Source organism: Neltuma alba, unplaced genomic scaffold (genome assembly GCF_004799145.2).
Source record: "Neltuma alba isolate B1F8T4 unplaced genomic scaffold, ASM479914v2 tig00012254_pilon, whole genome shotgun sequence".
Taxonomy (NCBI): Eukaryota; Viridiplantae; Streptophyta; class Magnoliopsida; order Fabales; family Fabaceae; genus Neltuma; species Neltuma alba.
Window position 1 is genome coordinate 178,240 of NW_021636780.1, and position 18,290 is coordinate 196,529.

Consider the following 18,290-nt stretch of genomic DNA (forward strand, 5'->3'; position numbering starts at 1 on the left):
ATAGATTTAGTTAGTGTCAGTATGAATTAATCCAGTCAATTTTAAAGATTCTATTATTTTTTTTTTATAAAAGTTAATTTAAACATAAATTATATTATTCCATTTGACTTTTATCCAATTTAATTTTTTATAAAAATCAGATTAAAAAAGTTATTTTTATATCACTGATAATCCAAACACACCTTATATTGTTTACATGATATTTAAGGATTTTTTATGGCAAATGGTAAATATTTGCCAACGAAGTGAGATTTTTTATATCTAATTGATGATATCAATACATTAGAATAGATTGAATCAATCATTTCTATTATTAGATTACTGTATTGTCATTATTGATGATTTTTCTTGACAATTTAATTTATTTCTTTACCATATTTATTCAAAAATATTCATTTTCTTGCCAACGTATTCAACAGTATTCATGCATAATGAGAAAACATGTTAATTATATTTTAGGTTTTCAAAATTAATTATAAAAATAAGAATATGGGAAACTTATAAAAATTGACACAGAAGTGTCAAAATTTTGTCAAGTGAATTAAAAATATATTTCTTAAATTTTTATTTTAAGGGAACCGAATAGCGGTTTTGATTGACTTGGGTTTTTGCATCCGGACCGTTAGCAAAACCCCTTCGGAAATTGTTGGGTGACCCGGGTGCCTGCTCTGCTGCGCGGTCTTGTTTCATGCAATCCGAGCTTCATCATGTCTCTGTCGCAGGTCCTTTCTGCATAATGTCGATATTTAGTATCTCGGATGTTGATATTTTCTGTTTGTCTGTAATTTTATGGTGGTTCTTGATTTCGAAGTGTTCGCTTTGATTTGCTTGTGTGAAGGTTGGATATCTGGTTCCACTGAATCAAAATTTAGAGGAAGACACTTCAGTGCCAAAGTTACCCGTTACAGATGGTTCAAACACTATCGGCCGGAACAATATTCCTGTATCGGACAAGAGACTTAGCCGCAAGCACTTGACTTTGACTGCTTCTGCTGATGGGTCTGCTAATTTGGTTGTGGTAGTAATTGAGTTTTGAAGCCTTCATCGGGATTACGTTTCCCCGTTATTTCCTGCATTTTGAAACTGTTTTATTTTTAGCATGACTAGTAGCTGCAAATGTAGGAGGGAACGAATCCAATCGTTGTTAATTCGGGGAATAAAAGAAAGAAGTTGAATTCTCAAGACAAAGCTACAGTTTCCGCTGGAGATATTATAGAATTTATTCCCGGGCATCATCTTTATAAATATGAAGTATTGGGTGGTGAGAAAAAAGTGTCTTCAGTTAGTACTGGTAAAAGATATTCTACTTGTGGAAGGAAGGGTAATGAAGTATCAACTGGAAAAGAAGGTTCTGGCAGGAATTCTGAGGTATTTTCTTTAGCCTTTGTGTGTGTGTGTTCCCCCCGGTTTTTCTTTTTTCTTTTTTTTTTTTTGGGGGGGGGGGGGTTGTTTATGAGTATGGGTATGTTGGTTATGGGATCTTTTCTCTGCTTTCTTGTTTGACTAAAAGTTAAACGCACATTCTTCTGTTTCTTCCCTCTTACGTTCGAAATTGATCATCTTCTATGTTTTGTAGACTCTGCAAAATAGAGTTGAAAGATACGACCAAGAACGAGGAAGAAATGTGGCGGCACATAAATCTAATAGTTCGCAACCCATTGAAGACACTAGTGCAGAGGCCATTCGCCATTTCCATGTCCCTAATCATGAATTGCCTTCAACTTTTCGACTTCTAAGTGTGAAGGGGCTACCACAGTGGGCAAATACATCTTGTGTTTCAATAAATGATGTTATTCAGGTAATGACACTAATATTTTTGAGCACGAGTTGTTCTCTCCTTTTTTCACTGCCCCTCAAAGGATCTCCTTTTGTTGTAATATGTGATAAATCCACTCTTGTGTTGATTCTGTATTAACTTTTAATTTTTAAATTGTTTGTCGAAGAATAATTGTGCAAGACGATTATCTTCAATTTGAGCCCTTTAGCTTGTTTTATAATTGAAATTTCTTAACTGATTTTCTCCCTCATTTTGGGTAGGGTGATATTCGTGTTGCTGTCCTGTCAAATTACATGGTGGATATTGACTGGTTGATACCTGGTGATCTATCTTTTCAGATTGGCCTGTTTACCCGTCCAACTTCCAATTTCTTTTCAGATTGTGCCTGATATTGTTCTGCAGTTCTAGCATATTGGGTTTGACGGTGCAGTTTGGGTTATTCGTTCTTTTCATTTCCCCCCCTCCTTTATTTCTTCCATCACTACATTTATTGGAACCCATTTCCATGTCACATTTGGTAGTGCAGCTAGTTTAGAGCATTCTTGTAGTCAGTTATCTAAAAGGGACAACGTCATGACCAATCTCTCTGTTGCAGCATCAGTATGAAATAATGTCTTTTGAATACTTTTGTGGCTAATCCAATTCCTCTGTGCTTCACTATGCTCTTTACTGTATTTTTTTGGTGCAGCATGTCCAGCACTTTCAAAGATCCCCCATGTGCTCGTTATTCATGGGGAGAGTGATGGCAAGGTGGATTATATGAAGGTTTTTTCTCAGATTTAATAAACTATATCCCTCATTTACAAAATTTGATTTTTTTCCTTTAATGGATAGATGATTGTTATCTGTTACTTTAATTATTATCAGAGAATCAAGCCTGCAAGCTGGATTCTGCACAAACCACCATTGCCAATTTCATTTGGGACACACCACTCAAAGGCCATGATTCTTGTCTACCCTCAGGGAGTGAGAGTTATTGTACATACAGCAAATTTGATTTATGTAGACTGGAATAATAAGAGCCAAGGTTTATGGATGCAAGATTTTCCATGGAAAGATCAAAATAATCCCACCAAAGGATCTGGGTTTGAAAATGATTTGATTGAATATCTCAACGTGTTGAAGGTATTGAATACTTTACATAGTTTACTTCTTCTACAACATGATAGTGTCCCAAGAAAAACTATGGTGCAATCAGATTGATGCGAGCAATTGTCTTGTTCTATCCTTTCAAATTCTGGAAAAATCCATCCTGGCCCATCCCTTTGTCAGGACAAGGCTTTATAATTGAGCATGATTTCCTTTTTTATTAGTTCTGCCTGTGTTTTGTCAAGAACTTGTCACTTATCTTCATACTGTCACAACTATTTGTTTAGTTTTCTAGAGAATGCAATATAGATCTTGACATATCAGGTGGGGACATTATTATTCTGTTGGCACAATGATAGTCTTTGGATCGCAGATATATCATGGTGTAATTTGTGATGCAGTGGCCCGAATTCTCTGTTATGCTACCATCGCTTGGGAACTTCAGTATAAGTCCATCTTTCTTCAAGAAGTTTGATTATAGCAATGCAGTGGTATGTGTTTGAGTTGACGTTTTGAAATTTCTTTCAATGGCCTTTGAAGGATATCCGTAACTTGTGTGGTTGTGTCTCTATTGTACTTGAGCACACATGACGGACTTGATATGTTTTCAGGTCAGATTAGTTGCATCTGTACCTGGATATCATACTGGCACTAGCTTAAAAAGGTGGGGACATATGAAATTGAAGTCACTTCTCCACGACTGTACATTCGATGAAGAGTTCAAGAATTCTCCTATTGTCTATCAGGTACTGTCACACTGTATCCTGAGCTGTATGCTTGTTGAGAGGCAGTTTCCGTGGATGTCAAATAATCAATATTGACCAAGAATTCCTTCCTCTGTTTAGATGTAGAAATCAATGATCAAGAGTTCCATGCTGTTTTGTTTTGTTCGTTCAGTGGATTGCATTCAGCTTATGGCAATTTTTGAATTGTTTTATAATTGATCCCTCCTTGACTGCTGCAATTATTTAGGTTGTTATATGTCGACTGTTAGTTGTTCCTAAAGGGTCTGGGGCTTTTTTAATAAACTTTTCATAGCAGATTTTTAAGCATGGTATCTCTTTCTAATATAGCTAGCCTTGCACTGCAGTTTTCCTCCCTTGGCTCCTTAGATGAAAAGTGGATGACTGAGCTGACATCTTCAATGTCAGCTGGATTTTCAGAAGATAAAGCACCACTTGGCATTGGGAAGCCTCAGATGATATTTCCCACTGTAGAAGATGTTAGGTGCTCTTTAGAGGTCTGGATCAAAATCTTGACGATTGTAGTTTCTGTTATTTTATTTTATCTTTTTTTCTCATCATTTTGATAACTACTCTTTTGTTATTGGGTGATATGCACATCATTTAATCTTTTAGCTGTAGACTATCACATTTGATTGTCATGCCTATCCTTTGGGATCCTGGCCATCTTTTGTTGTGATGCTCGAAAGTGTGAAAGCATAACCCTTCCTTGCTGGGTGATATTCTCGAATCGATTTTGGTTTGTAAAGGATAAAATAACTGAACAAGTTCTATTTTGTTATTTGATTAGTCATTGATAATTGAATTTTTAAATTTGCTTATTGGACAATATCTAATGTGCTTTTATTTCTTCAAAAGGGTTATGCAGCAGGAAGTGCAATCCCTAGTCCTCTGAAGAATGTAGAAAAAGATTTCTTGAAAAAATATTGGGCAAAATGGAAAGCAGATCATACGGGTCGCAGGTAAGGGGTTGATAATAAGCAACAGAAGTCGTTCCTTAAAGTTGTATTTAAATGGAGATTCTTTAGCTGTAAGATTTGATTGAAACTTCTTAAATTCGCTTTTCATCTCTTCTTGGTAGTTGTGATTTAGTTTCTTTGTTTATGATTGTTTGTCTGGGGATCATAAGCATCTTCTGTATCCCTCCTAATTCTTGCGCTTTCTTTGTTTCAGTCGTGCCATGCCCCATATAAAGACTTTTACACGTTATAATGGCCAGAACCTTGCGTGAGAATTCTATCACCCCATTTTTATGATCTTTGAAAGTTTGGTTTCTTGCTGCATTTCTTGGCTATCCATAGCTGATGATGAAATTACCCTCTTCCAAAACAGTTGGTTTTTGTTAACCTCCGCGAACCTCAGTAAAGCAGCCTGGGGAGCTCTCCAGAAAAACAATTCTCAGTTGATGATCCGTTCGTACGAGGTATTTGTCCAAATTTTCCGTACACCAAAAATTCATGATAAACCACTTTCTTCCCATACTTCATTTCTTTAATAGCACTGACACATATTCTTTCGCAGCTAGGAGTGTTGTTTCTCCCATCATTGCTTAAAAGACAAGGTTGTTACTTTTCCTGTACAGATCCCGTTAGTCCATCAGAGGTGGTAAAAAAAAATCCTCGCTTTTTTGGTGCTGTTTCACTATTTAACGAGTAAAAAGTTTGAGTCATTAAAAAAAAAAAATACAGGTTAGTTGCAGGGAACAAGGATCTTCTCAAATGCGCAGAACAAAATTTGTGACCCTGGTTGGGATGACAAGTGAGGCTGCGGATTCATCATCAGAAGTGATTCCGTTACCGGTTCCTTACGAGCTTCCTCCTCAGCCTTACTCTTCTCAAGGTCCTGCTCTATCCTCGCACATTGCAATTTACGGAGAACAATATGGTGTTTTTATGTATAATGGTCACGTTTTTTGACAATCACAAAGATTTCTTGTTTGTTATGGTTGGTACCAATATTGTATTTACATTTTTTTCCCTCGCTTTTTCTTGCAGATGTGCCTTGGTCTTGGGATCGACAATACAGTAAGAAGGATGTCTATGGCAAAGTTTGGCCACAGCTGATTTAATCGTTTGCATATGAAGATCGACGACGTCAAATCATGTAGGCTCTCAGGAGATGCATTCTCGTACTTGACCGTTTGGTGATTTCTTGTTCTTTGTTCTTATATAGATGGAGATGGAAGTAGAAGAGCCATGCAAAATTAAAACTAATTTTTATATTGTGATTATGATAATAATTTATTATTGCCCCTCACTTTATTTTCATTAAGAAAATACACACTTTTCCCCTTTTTAAATTAAAACTAAATTTTCAATTTTCATTATGTTAACCAAACAAGTTCTGAATACCGATACTTCTTATGCACACACACACACACATCACCATTTATTTGAAAAAATATTGGGCGTGTTTTTCTTAAATGGGATCTCTAATTTTATGAACAAATTAACGATTGACTTGTTATATGTTCGTCTCACGGGGTTGCGCCTCTCAGATTTCTGTTTCATGCTTCTGCTTCCAGCTCTGATATCCTTATCCTGACTTTGGTGTAAAGCTGAGCTAGTTAAGACAGCATTCGTATTTACGTTTTGTCAAATTTGTGGACTGATTCTTCGAATTTACCATTTTTATGTTTTGTGCTAAATCCAGTTCTTAACGTAAAAGCTCGTTTAACTATATTATTTTAATCCTAAATATAAGACCCTAATCTATTTTGTCTATCATATTTATCTATTTTTTTTAAGATAGTTCTTATAATAGTAGTTATAGTCCAATATATTTAATTAGCAAGATATTTTAAAAAACACAATACATATTTATTACAAATAACTAATTTAACTAATTTTTTAATATATTCAGATTAGTTAACTAACTTTTATATTAAAGATTTGAGGTAATATTGTAAGATCTATCAACTCGACCTCTTTAAACTGGTGCTAGCTTCACCCTTTGAGTTTAGTTTCTGAGTCAAACTCTCTTTAGACTTATAAAACAGTTTTAACTACTTTAAAAAATTTACATCCCCCTTTTCCCCACATTTAATATGTGTCTCATGTGAGAAATATAAGAATGGCTGGTTGTTAACTTTTAATACCTAGTAAATAGATTTTTTTAAAAAAATTATTAACTATATATTCTGGAAACCAAAAAAGTACTTTATAGTTTTAAGCGAATTATATTACTTCACGAAAATGTTTTATAATTTTAAGCAGACGGAGTATCTCAAAATGATTCAAAATCAAATCCATTAAGTGATGAACCTTTGACGATTAATTTCACTTCCAGGTCGAAATTGTTTTAGAAACTTAATTGTGGGGATTTATGATTCAAAGATACATCTGTATGGACTGTATTTTTGGCCAAGGTTCAACTGTATGCTTATTCCAATCTTGAAAGTACATTTACTTCATGACTTAACCTGGCTAAAAGCCATGACATATACGACAGCAAAATAAAGGATATTATGATTTATGAGGGTTAATTGGCATTAAATTTTCTCTTGACCAAAATTTTGGCATTAAATTAAAATAATTAAATTCTGGTCAAAACATTAAACAATTAATATTGTATATTTATTTAATATTTTGGCCAAATTAATATCGTATATTTACACTACCGACAAAATATAAATTGTTTTCACATTACTCCAAAACGTGAAAATCAAACGAGCATTAAACCATTTTCTGTGTTTAGCCGGCTACTGAGTATTTAACTAGAATTACATTAAATTTTTGGTTTGACCAAAGAATTACATTCAATTGGATCTTTACGTGCAACGCATCTGGATCAGACTGTGCAGTGTGCACATAAATTTGACTACCCTTGCAACTTATACTCAAATTTACTGGCCAATTAATTAAATTAATTGGCCGCTTAATAAATACCATTCAGATGCTTACTCTGTAGGGAGAAATTTTGATCCTTTTTATTTGTCATTTGTATCTTTTTAATGCTTCATTTTCAATTCCGCTCTTATTAATTATAGTAAAAAAGGTGAAAAATAAGAAATACTCGTATGTCAGCATGTGAGAGCAAATATACTAGTATTTAATGTGCTCATGAGTCAAAAATTTCATCTATTCAATGCTCTTCTTGGCATGTGAGAAACTTTTACGAGTGACAAGTAAAATTTTTTATCTATTTAATGCTCTTTTTGATACTTTTCTGATCATATTTATAAGTCACTTCCAACATGTTTCGTACAGACAAAAAAAATCTTAAACCTTATTAACTCTCATTTAAAATTCAATAACTTTTTAACTTTATCCCTATTTAATATACATTACATTTCATGTAAATAAAGTCAACACAATAATAAATAAGATATAAAATTATACATTTATATAAAAAATTTCTCTTAGTCCTATAAATAGGACCAGATGAGTATGTGAGAAACAACTACACATGACAAATAATATACTCCTCCGATCCTTAATATAGGACCTAGTTGTTGAGTTGATTTTGATCCTAGATATAAGGTTTATTTTTCAAATTTATCAATTTTTTTAAATTAACCTTATGGATACTTTAACTATAATCAAGTAGAAGAGGGAGAGAAGATATTAAAGAAGATGATTATGGTATTTTAGGAAAACATGTCATATTTCTTATAATTAATTAACTTCCTAACTTCTTAATCTAATCAAATTAGTTAAATAGATCTTATATTAAGGATTAGAGGAGTACTATGTACATGCATGAGGCAGAACTTAATGGCATTAAATGCGAAAAGTAAATGCAAAAGAATTAAAATCACCACCTATTTAGGCTCTTCGTTAGACAAAATCGGGTATTTGTTACAAACCAGGAAGTAACTAATTTATTAATTCTGTTATACTCATTCAAGTTGCCAAATCTACATTGTTATAAAATCCATATATTAATCTCTGGGCTGTGAATTTAAATAATAAACATGGATTTAATTTTCGAACCCCAGCCAGGAAGACCGTTCATGATCGAAGTATGGTTCTTTGACACCGTTCTTGAGATCAAACAGAAGATTGAAAAATACCAAGGCATTCCCGTCTCGATGCAAACCCTAATCTTCAACGGCCAAACTCTTCCGGACGACGCCGACATCGAGAAATGCGTTCTCCTCAATAACTCTCGCGTTCAGCTCCACATCGCCGCCGATTTCTTCAAGAACCTGCCCGGCAAGATGACGGAGGAGTTTTCTCCCGCGCCATCCACCGTGAAATTCCTCGTCAACGTGAAAACCCCTTCGTCTAAGATGTATACCCTAGAAATGGATGCAAACGACACAGTCTTGAAGCTGAAAGAAAGAATTCAAGAAATCGAGGCCGTGCCGATGAATAACAAGCTAGTGGTCCATTTATCAGGTAATGAATTGCATGATAATCAGATGTTGCGGGATTGTGAGATCTGTGAATACTCTGAGATTGAGGTTAGTTTGAGACCATTGCCTGTTGTGGTACCCGCGACGAGCAATGGCAATAATAGCGGGGGAGGCGGAAGCGGAGGAGGAGGGGGAGGCGGCGGCGGAGGAGGAGGCGGGTCGAAGAAGTTGAGGGTGATGGTTCTGACAAAGTGTGGGAAAAAGAAGATACCAGTGGAAGTGAATCCAAATGATAACGTGGGAGAGCTAAGGAAGGAGCTTCAGAAGTTGCACCAGCGGAATCAACTTCCTCTTCCTTCTGACGGTTATTTCTTCATTTACGGACAGAATGTGATGGACGACGATCAGCCTTTTCGATGGCACCATGTTGCTCAGGGCGACACCATCGAAATCTTCAATGGAAGCGTTACTGGTGGTGCATCTTAGTTCTATCTGCCTATTCTCTTCCTTCTTCAATACACCACACACAGAGATGCAGAGAGTTCCCAGAAACGGGTTGTAATGCATGTTTAGTTTTCTTTTAACTTTGTCAGATTTTGATCTTTTAGGGGAAATTTACCGACGGCTCGCTGATTATTAAGCCATGCATCTAAAATCTCGCACATATATCCCGGGAAGCTCAAACCATTTTCCGTCTTCCGCTAGCATATTAACTTTCAGGCTTGCTTGCAGCTTTAGTCTTTTACCTTCCCTTTATTTTATAGTATGTAAAAAAATCATAAAAATAAAGTTTTTTTTAATCACCCAAATTCAAAATCAGGCATTTAAACTCAAGTAATCCCAAAGCAAATCATAAGTTAAAGACCTAATAGGGTACCTAACAGCTTTACATTCTAATGCTTGCAGGCCGTAGCTGACGTTAAATTAGCTTCTTCTGGGAAACACTTCAAGAGTTGTGCCCCAGTGGATACAGCATCCAATAACTGTTCAATTGGATTCTCGACATGGTCTTCCTCATTATTTTCTCCCTATCATATCATAGTGGCAATATAAAATCGAACAAATCATTATTCATTATTATAATCAAATATTGATTGAGATGCTTGTAGGACGGTTTCCTTGAGAGTAAACGACATTATTAGCACTGCAAGAGAAAGACTGTTTTATTCTTTTGCCTCAAACTAGCAGCTGCGCATTTTATGGAAGACGTCATGGGTGTCTATATATGCTTTAGATCATATCATTCCACGAACATCACGAGTCATTGCTTAGGAATTAGGGTTAAAGAGAAATTGCCAGAACCTAACCCCCTCAACATCGTTGGAAGTCCACTAAAAGGTGAGAATCTAATAATTCAACAGACAAGTATCATCGAGGCGAAAAAATTAGACCTGGAGCAATCACCAATTTGCTGAAAAATGACAGAGGAATTACCTATGGCTTACCTTCATTTAAAAAAAAAAAAAAACTATAGAGGGGCATTTTCATCTTTTAACAATATTCACTCTCCCTTCCACCCTCTCTCTCACAACTTTCACTCATCTTCTGCCTCCTTCTTTATCTTCCCCCACTTCCTTCGCACCACTTCCACACCACTTCTTTATTGTTGGTTCCTTCGCCTCCTTCTGTATTATTGAAGCAAAATTATAATTAGAATCTTTGATAAAGGAATTATCATTCCGGTTTCAAGTAATCTATGGCGTAATGTAAGATGAAGGAGAAGCCTGCAGTGCCCCAATGGCCGCCGATAATTTCAAGACTTTGAATGATTGGGTCATCTACCTGAGCGACGACATTGCCATTGATGACATTTACAGGCAATGTTGCTCAATTTAACGGTAGTGGCGAAGTTGCTCCACTTTTTAATGTTTGCGTTTATTTTTACATCCTTCAAAACTAAATGATGCCAGTCACTCTTTGCACAAAACTTAATTGTTAAAATTGTACTCTAATCCAAATTTAAAAAGACTTTTTTTTTCTTTTTATTTTTTGTCTAGTTCATCATTCTTTCCTAACATTCTTGCGAAAGAAGGTGATAGTGGCCCCAAATGAGGAGGCTGCTGATTAAAAGCACTTTCACATTGTGTACTGAAAAATTTTACAATGGGTGTATTCAATTTCAATGGGCATTTTATACTAATTTTGTTTATATAATATTTTCTTTGAGAATTTTTTTAAGGATATCAGTTCTATGAAAGTTACGTAATCTCGCGCGATTAACAAGGCCTTAATTAACTGTACTTGGAAATCGTCTCTTTGAGGCATGCAACAATGAGAAAAGGACTGATTGAGGGGTGTTTGGAAAGACCCACAAACACTTAAAAAAAATATTTTCATGCAAGTCAAAACAAAACTCTTACAAAATCATTTCTAAAAAACTAATCCAAACATCCCTAAATGACAATCAACAAAAGTAGGAACAAGCACGTCATCACAAGCGAAGAAGTGGGACGTGGCTCCGGAAAGGTGAGGAGGAAGAAGAGGACTATGAGCATTGAGCCGTCTCGGTCAGGTGCCTTTTTTTTTTTTTCTTTTTCCTTCGAAAAAATTTATCAAATACATATAAATTGAGTTAGATGACTTGTTTGTGTGAGAGCAAAAAGATAAAGTCATGTTTTGCAAATAGGAATGGGGGAAAATATCTTTACAACTAGTGTATTCTTATTACTATACACATGTATGCCTCAGATCTATTCATTGGAATTGTAACGCTAATTTTTTAGCATTAATACACGATAAAGGCCAGAGGACAATTACCTTTCGACTGCCTCTAATATCTTTACCTCAGGCTTCTTAATCTTCATTTACTTTCATGTCAAACTCTACTTCCTTGCCGTCTTCTTTTATTGGAAACCTGATGATGAATATAACTTTATATGTTATTTTTAACCATGATCCAAACATCTTACGACTTTGAATTGAAGTGTATTTATATTTCAATTACAAGTTCCTAGATAGAGCTATTTGAACTTTATGTCTTACGTAAAAGATATTATTATGTTCTTTATTTCAAATCGTGTGATCAATCATTAGTGTTACTAGAGCACATACTGGTATTTATATCTAGTCATTTGAAGGTCTCTTTTTATTAGTTTTTATTAGTTTCAATAGTAAAAAATATCGGAGAAAAATCTACATTAAAAATTCTATTGATGAGAAGAGGCTAAACAGTTTTTGAACACAGAAAAGACCAGTACTTAAAAGATTTTCAAATTTTGTACACATTGAACACAGAAAAGACCAGTACTTTAAAGATTTTGCACATTGTGTTCCAGTACAGTAATATAAATCCTTATATCCAATAAAATTTTTAATGAGAACTTTTACTTAGTTTTCCATAAAATATTAATCATGTTTTATATCTAATTAATATATAAAATAATTTGATTATATATAGCACCGACGCAATCATGACCCAATTAGGAGCAATAATTGTGATTCAAGTGGAATTAATTTGACATGATGACCAATCCCTTCCTTTAGAATCATCATCATGGTGTTTAAGGGTTTTGAGTGACCAAACTAAATAAATTTTGTTAGATTAAAAACCAAACCAAACATTATAGATGTAGAATTTTTTTTTTTAGTTTTCTTACCATTTAATCTTCACGTACTTTTTGTTTTGGTTCCAAAGATTGATGCCCCTGAGTCTGTAAGTCATTTTAGGCCTATTAGCCTTTGTAACTTCTGTTATAAAGTGTTTTCTAAGGTCTTAGCCAACAAGATGAAGCATATTTTGCCTAAAATTGTGTCTGAACAGCAGAGGGCTTTTGTTCCTGGGCGTATGATCCAAGATAACATCTTTATAGTTCATGAAGCTTTTCACTTTTTAAAGAGTGGGAAGGGGGACACCTATGACTCAGCTATTAAAATTGATATGAATAAAGCTTATGACCGTGTTGAATGGGACTTCCTTGAGGCTGTTTTATTGAAACTCAATTTTGACAGCAAATGGGTCTCTAAAATTATGAACTGTGTTTCTTCAGTGTCTTTCTCTGTGAAGCTTGAGGGGCGTACAGTGGATTCCTTTCTACCCCAAAGAGGGCTTCGCCAAGGTGACCCTCTTTCTCCATACCTGTTTATTTTAGTAGCTGATGTCTTGTCCCAAATGGTCATGAATCATGTAGAGAGAGGAGACTTGAAGGGTATCTCGATCACTCGCCATTGTCCTGAACTTTCTCATTGTTTTTTTGCGGATGATTCTATTTTCTTCCTAAATGCAACTACTTCTAATTGCCTTGTGTTAAAGAGTATATGGGAAGAGTATTGCTCTGCCTCTAGGCAAAAGATAAATCTTGATAAGTCTTGTGTCTTTGTCTCTTCAAAAGCTACTAATGATATAAAGGTGTCTATTTGTGATTCTTTAGGGATCCCAATGGCTGATTCTCCAAGTAACTACCTTGGTCTTCCTATCTTATGGGGTCGATCAAAGGTGGAAGCTTTGGCATTTGTAAGGGATAGGGTAAGAAAGAGAGTCACTAGCTGGAATAAGCAGTTTCTTTCTCAAGCAGGGAAAGAGACTCTTATAAAAGCAGTAGCCAATGCTGTTCCAACTTATTCAATGGCTTGTTTTCAATATCCCAAGAAAGCTTGTCAAGATTTAGATAGAATTATCTCAGATTTTTGGTGGGGATCTACAGAGAAGGGTAGGAAAATTCATTGGAAATCTTGGGAAATTATGACTAGGGGAAAGATGGATGGAGGTTTGGGTTTTAAGGATTTTCAAAAGTTTAATCTTGCACTTTTAGGCAAACAATGCTGGAGGATTTTAACTGAACCTGATGCTTTATGGGTTCGGGTTCTCAAAGGGATTTATTTTCCTCATTGTACTTTTATGGGTGCCAAGAAAGGAGGGAGAGCCTCTTGGGGTTGGAGTAGTTTACTAGCAGGCAGGAAATTGTTAGAGTCTAATATCTTTTGGCAAATTGGGAATGGAGCTAGAGAAGACTTTTGGAGGGATGCTTGGATCCCAAACCTACCTGATTCCCAAATCCCTAGTGATCTTGCCCCAGATCCTATAGAAAATAGGATAGTGGAGAGTGTTATAGAAGAAGGGTGTTGGAACCTTGAAGAAATCTCCCTTCCTAATCATGTTAAGCAAAAGATTGTTTCGATTAGTATTCCAAATTCTGGTGTAAAGGACAAGGTAAACTGGCTTGGTAGCTCCAATGGTATCTATTTGGTTAAGCTAGGATATAAGTGGCTGAAGCAAAAGGAGACGCATACTGCTGCATCTGGTCCTAGCTCTTCTAGGGTGTTTCCTAAGGAAATTTGGAAGATCATTTGGGAGTTAAAGGTCCAACCAAAGATTAAACATTTTCTCTGGAAAGTCTGTAATAATGCCTTACCTTCTATGGAAGCACTTTTTAAGAGAAAATGTGCTTCAGCTCCTGTTTGCCTACGATGCTGTGAGGGTGTGGAGTCTATTGAGCATTTACTTCTGCTGTGTGAATGGTCTAAAAGGATTTGGTTTGCTAGTCCTCTTTGTTTATGTTTATCTGATTCAACGGTAGATAACTTTGTTGATTGGTTTGTGTCTATTATTAACTTGCTTCATGAGGATGAGTTTGCCCAAGCTCATGTGGCTTACTTGCTTTGGTATATTTGGAAGTCTAGATGCTGTGAATTATATGACCGAAAGGAGCCTAATCTGTCTTGGGTTCTTAGCTCGGCCAGTAAAGCTGTCTTTGATTTTTGGACAGTAAATCTTTGGTTAGAAGCTAAGCAAGAAACTTTGGTTTCCCCTTCTTCCACCTATAAGTGGTCTTTACCACCAAAGGGTGTTTTAAAGCTTAATACTGATGGGGCTTTTTCTGCTACTAACCTTTGTGGTGGTGCTGGTTTTATTCTGCGAAATGATGCAGGTCAGGTTGTACATCTAGGTGCAAAGAAGAATGCAGCATCTTCTCCCTTTCACAGTGAGGCGTTAGCTTTGAGGGAAGCTGTGGATCATGTAGTAGATAAAGAATTGGGTCCTATTTGTGTGGAATCTGATTGCAAGATGCTGGTAGATGCAGTACAAAGGAAAGCATCTTGTCCTGACTGGCGTGCAGGAATTTTGGTTGAAGAACTTGCAGCTGTTTTTGAGAGATGTCAGGAGCTATCTTTGGTCTACATCCCTCGTTCTGGTAATATGGCAGCAGATTGGCTTGCCAAGGAAGCTGTAAAGGGGTTGTTTAGTGGTGGATGGTCCTCTTTCCCCCCAACCCCTCTCCTTAAGATTTTGCAATCTGATGTTCTTGGTAGCTCACAAGATAGATCAGGTGTTGGTTTATTGATGTAAAGACCGTTCTTGCTGATATATGAATGAATTTCTGCTTTTGACCAAAAAAAAAATCTTCACGTACTTTTTTAAAGAAGTGTTTATGTTCAATCTTTTACAATACACATAAGTAAAAATTTGCCAAAAGTTTCGCATATTCTAGGAAGACTTGCCGAACAAAGTCCCCTAATTTGAAGAATATTTCCTAAAGAAAAGGAATGGGTTGGTTAGTATGTTTCGGTTTCTTAGAGATTATTGATATTGAAGAAAGTGATATATGAGGGTAGACTGATGCATGTTATTGTCATACACACACACACACACTATTTTTGTTTGCATGATTGGTTTTTGCTTTTGTTTTACTACCTCCGGTCCTAATTATAAGAGCCAGTTGACTAATTTGAGGAGATTAAGAAAGTAAGTTGACTTAGTTATTTGTCCTAAATAGGTGTTGTCTTTCCTAAAATATCCTTGCTAATCAAGTGTATTGGCTAGAACTATCGTTGTTAGAAGGGCTAATTTGAAAATATATATATGAGAAACAAAGTGGATTGGGATCTTATATTTAGAACCAAAATAAAAGTCAAATAGGATCTGGTAGTATTATTGTGAGAAATTATTTAGGAGAAGAAAATTAACAAGGACTGTTATTGGATTCAGTCAAATGAGACTAGATGGGGTAGTTAAGCTTTTAATACATGAGGTTAAATTCCAGTCTTGCCCTCCAACACTTGCCTTAATTAGCCGTTAAGCAGGAATTGAAGAAGTCTGTGGCCAACAAGGCCCAGGCGCGCATCGGCTCTTTAATACAGACCTGTCACGGCCGCAAGGTACTCCGCATCAGCTCTTTCATTTCTTTCTTCTTTCCTGTTGATTTAGACGAAGCTCTTCTTATGGCTTGTTTTGGGGATGAAAAAAATGAAGCTCTTCTTTAATACACACACAGCTACTAACATATATAAACAAACGCATAATTTCTTTATTATTAATCTATATGTTAACTTACATAAAATAGATCTTTATTTTTTAAGAAATCATATGTTTTCTTTTGCCTTAGATTTTTCTTATCAATCTGTTTCGGCCATATACGTATTAACATTGTTGTGTTGCAGCTAGCTGAGATCATGGGCGTTACTTGTTTGAGAAGGGAAGCCAAACTACTGCAGCAGGACATGAATCGTAGTTTCAGAATCGGAAGCCTGAGCGAGTTAGATGACGATGTTCTTTTACATATTCTTTCATTTCTTCCATTTAAAGAAGCTATTCAAACCAGCATATTATGCAAGAGGTGGCAATATTTATGGACACCAATTTCCATACTAGATTTCACCCAAACAACCGAAAGTGCAGAGGATTTCATGAATTTTATTGGAAGAACATTGTCACTTCGAGGATCATCTAAAATCGCAAAGTTTAAACTCGTAGGCCGCATGAATGCCCTACTTCCTGTTGAAGCATTGGTTTCTGTTGCCGCGCGATGTAACGTCGAAGATTGTGAACTCCATCTCAAACACCTCGAAGTGCCTTTATTCTTCCCTCATAGCTTGCATAATTTAGCAACACTGACCCATGTACACATCGAACGGGCCCATCAGAGGCTTATAGTGCATCCTTCAATTTGCCTGCCAAACCTAAAGACGTTGAAGCTATGCGATGCGGTCTTCTTCGAAGAACAATTAACTCAAGCTCTATTTTCTGGGTGTCCTGTTCTTGAGACCTTACATGCAGAAGATTGTTTTTGGGAAGGTGTGACGACGGTGAGTAAACCACCTGCCAAGCTTCAGAGATTGATCATAGATGAGCCAATGTATCAAAATCCTTATAATCCGGTTGTGGCTGATGAGTTTGTGATTCATGGAGATGGTCTCAGACAGTTCAATTCTACTGGTCATTTCTATTTTGATTACCGCATTTTAAATTCTGCATTGTTGGAAGAGTTGACCGTTGAAGGTAACCTTCCGAATACACATAGAAGAAGCGTTTCAGAATGTCGTTTTTAGCAGCTTGCAGGAAGGATGAGAACCTTTAAGAAAGTTTCTTGGAGGACTTTTTTTTTTTGGGGGGGGGGGTCTATAATGATGCCGTGCGTAAAGGCCGTACCACGTGGAGATATTCTTAGTGTTTCAGTCTTCTGTTTGAATATTATTACAGATTTAACCTTTATTAAATTTAAGGTTCTTTTAATGTTATTTATAAATAATGATTATTTATTCATATACTCCTCCGTTCCTTATTATAAGACCCCATTTGACTTTTTATTTGGTCCTAATTATAAGACCCCAATCCATTTTGTCTCTTATATTTATACATTTTTTTCCAAGATAATCCTTCTAATAATGATAGTTTTAGCCAATATACTTAATTAGCAAGGATATTTTAGGAATGACAACACTTATTTATTATAAATAACCAACTTAAATTACTTCCTTAATCTCCTCAAATAAGTCAATTGGGTCTTATAATTAGGACCGGAGGAGTATTTATTTCGGTAACTTAAAATGTTGACCTTCCTAGTCATATTGGGATTTCAATATTACATTTTTGAGATTTCAATTTAGTACCTTTTTCATCTAATTTTATTTTTTGGTTTCATTTCGTTTACTACAGGCAAATTCTGATCGAAGAAAATGAGATGAACACCCTCGTAGAGTATTGTATTAGACCATGTTTTCTTTGCCGTGAGGGGGTGTTCAGGTATTGTTAACTTATAAAACTCTTGCTATTTTTTGCAATCCCCAGGACATAAAGAGCTCCTTTGTCATAGTATGTATATAATCTGGCTAGGCTTAGGTTCGCAGTACGAATTCAAGCTGCAATCTTAGTGATTCTCTCCTCCTCCACCTCAAAATCAACTAATTTGATATCATATGAATATTACTATTAGGGTTAATATAAACTATGGTCTCTTAAGTTTGTCTTCATTTTTGTTTTGGTCCTTCAAATTTCAAATCATAAGTTTTGATTCCTCAAGTTTCTTTTCATTTAAAATATTAATTCCTATGACCTAATAAAAATTTGGACCATTTTGCCCCTAGAGGGATCAAAACCTATGATTTGAAATTTGAGGGACCAAAACCAAAATGAGAGCAAACTTGAGAGACTAAAGATTATATTAACCCT

General features: G+C 35.6%; 3 protein-coding genes across 5 annotated transcripts; all 3 read left to right on the forward strand.

Annotated features, from left to right (window-relative positions):
- The first annotated feature begins 621 nt into the window (after positions 1–621).
- Positions 622–5,908, forward strand: LOC114725473 (tyrosyl-DNA phosphodiesterase 1). Of its 3 annotated transcripts, none has more exons than XM_028911988.1 (16): positions 622–722; positions 839–1,018; positions 1,123–1,368; positions 1,577–1,798; positions 2,038–2,098; positions 2,466–2,542; positions 2,645–2,902; positions 3,268–3,357; positions 3,478–3,612; positions 3,957–4,106; positions 4,468–4,571; positions 4,783–4,836; positions 4,942–5,032; positions 5,131–5,211; positions 5,298–5,448; positions 5,604–5,876. In XM_028911988.1, exons 1-16 carry the CDS (start codon positions 708–710, stop codon positions 5,675–5,677), a joined length of 1,989 nt encoding a protein of 662 aa, XP_028767821.1. In that variant the 5' UTR covers positions 622–707; the 3' UTR covers positions 5,678–5,876. The 3 variants fall into 3 exon arrangements, with proteins under 3 accessions (XP_028767821.1, XP_028767822.1, XP_028767823.1); XM_028911989.1 differs by having other exon boundaries at positions 2,466–2,527; XM_028911990.1 differs by lacking the exon at positions 3,957–4,106 and having other exon boundaries at positions 5,604–5,908.
- A 2,616-nt stretch (positions 5,909–8,524) lies between these two features.
- On the forward strand, positions 8,525–9,394 carry LOC114725492 (ubiquitin domain-containing protein 7SL RNA1-like). Its single transcript, XM_028912009.1, has one exon. The coding sequence runs from the start codon at positions 8,525–8,527 to the stop codon at positions 9,392–9,394; it is 870 nt and encodes a 289-aa protein (XP_028767842.1).
- A 6,900-nt stretch (positions 9,395–16,294) lies between these two features.
- On the forward strand, positions 16,295–17,170 carry LOC114725493 (F-box/LRR-repeat protein At4g14103-like). Its single transcript, XM_028912011.1, has one exon. It carries the CDS (start codon positions 16,295–16,297, stop codon positions 17,168–17,170), a length of 876 nt encoding a protein of 291 aa, XP_028767844.1.
- Positions 17,171–18,290: the final 1,120 nt, after the last annotated feature.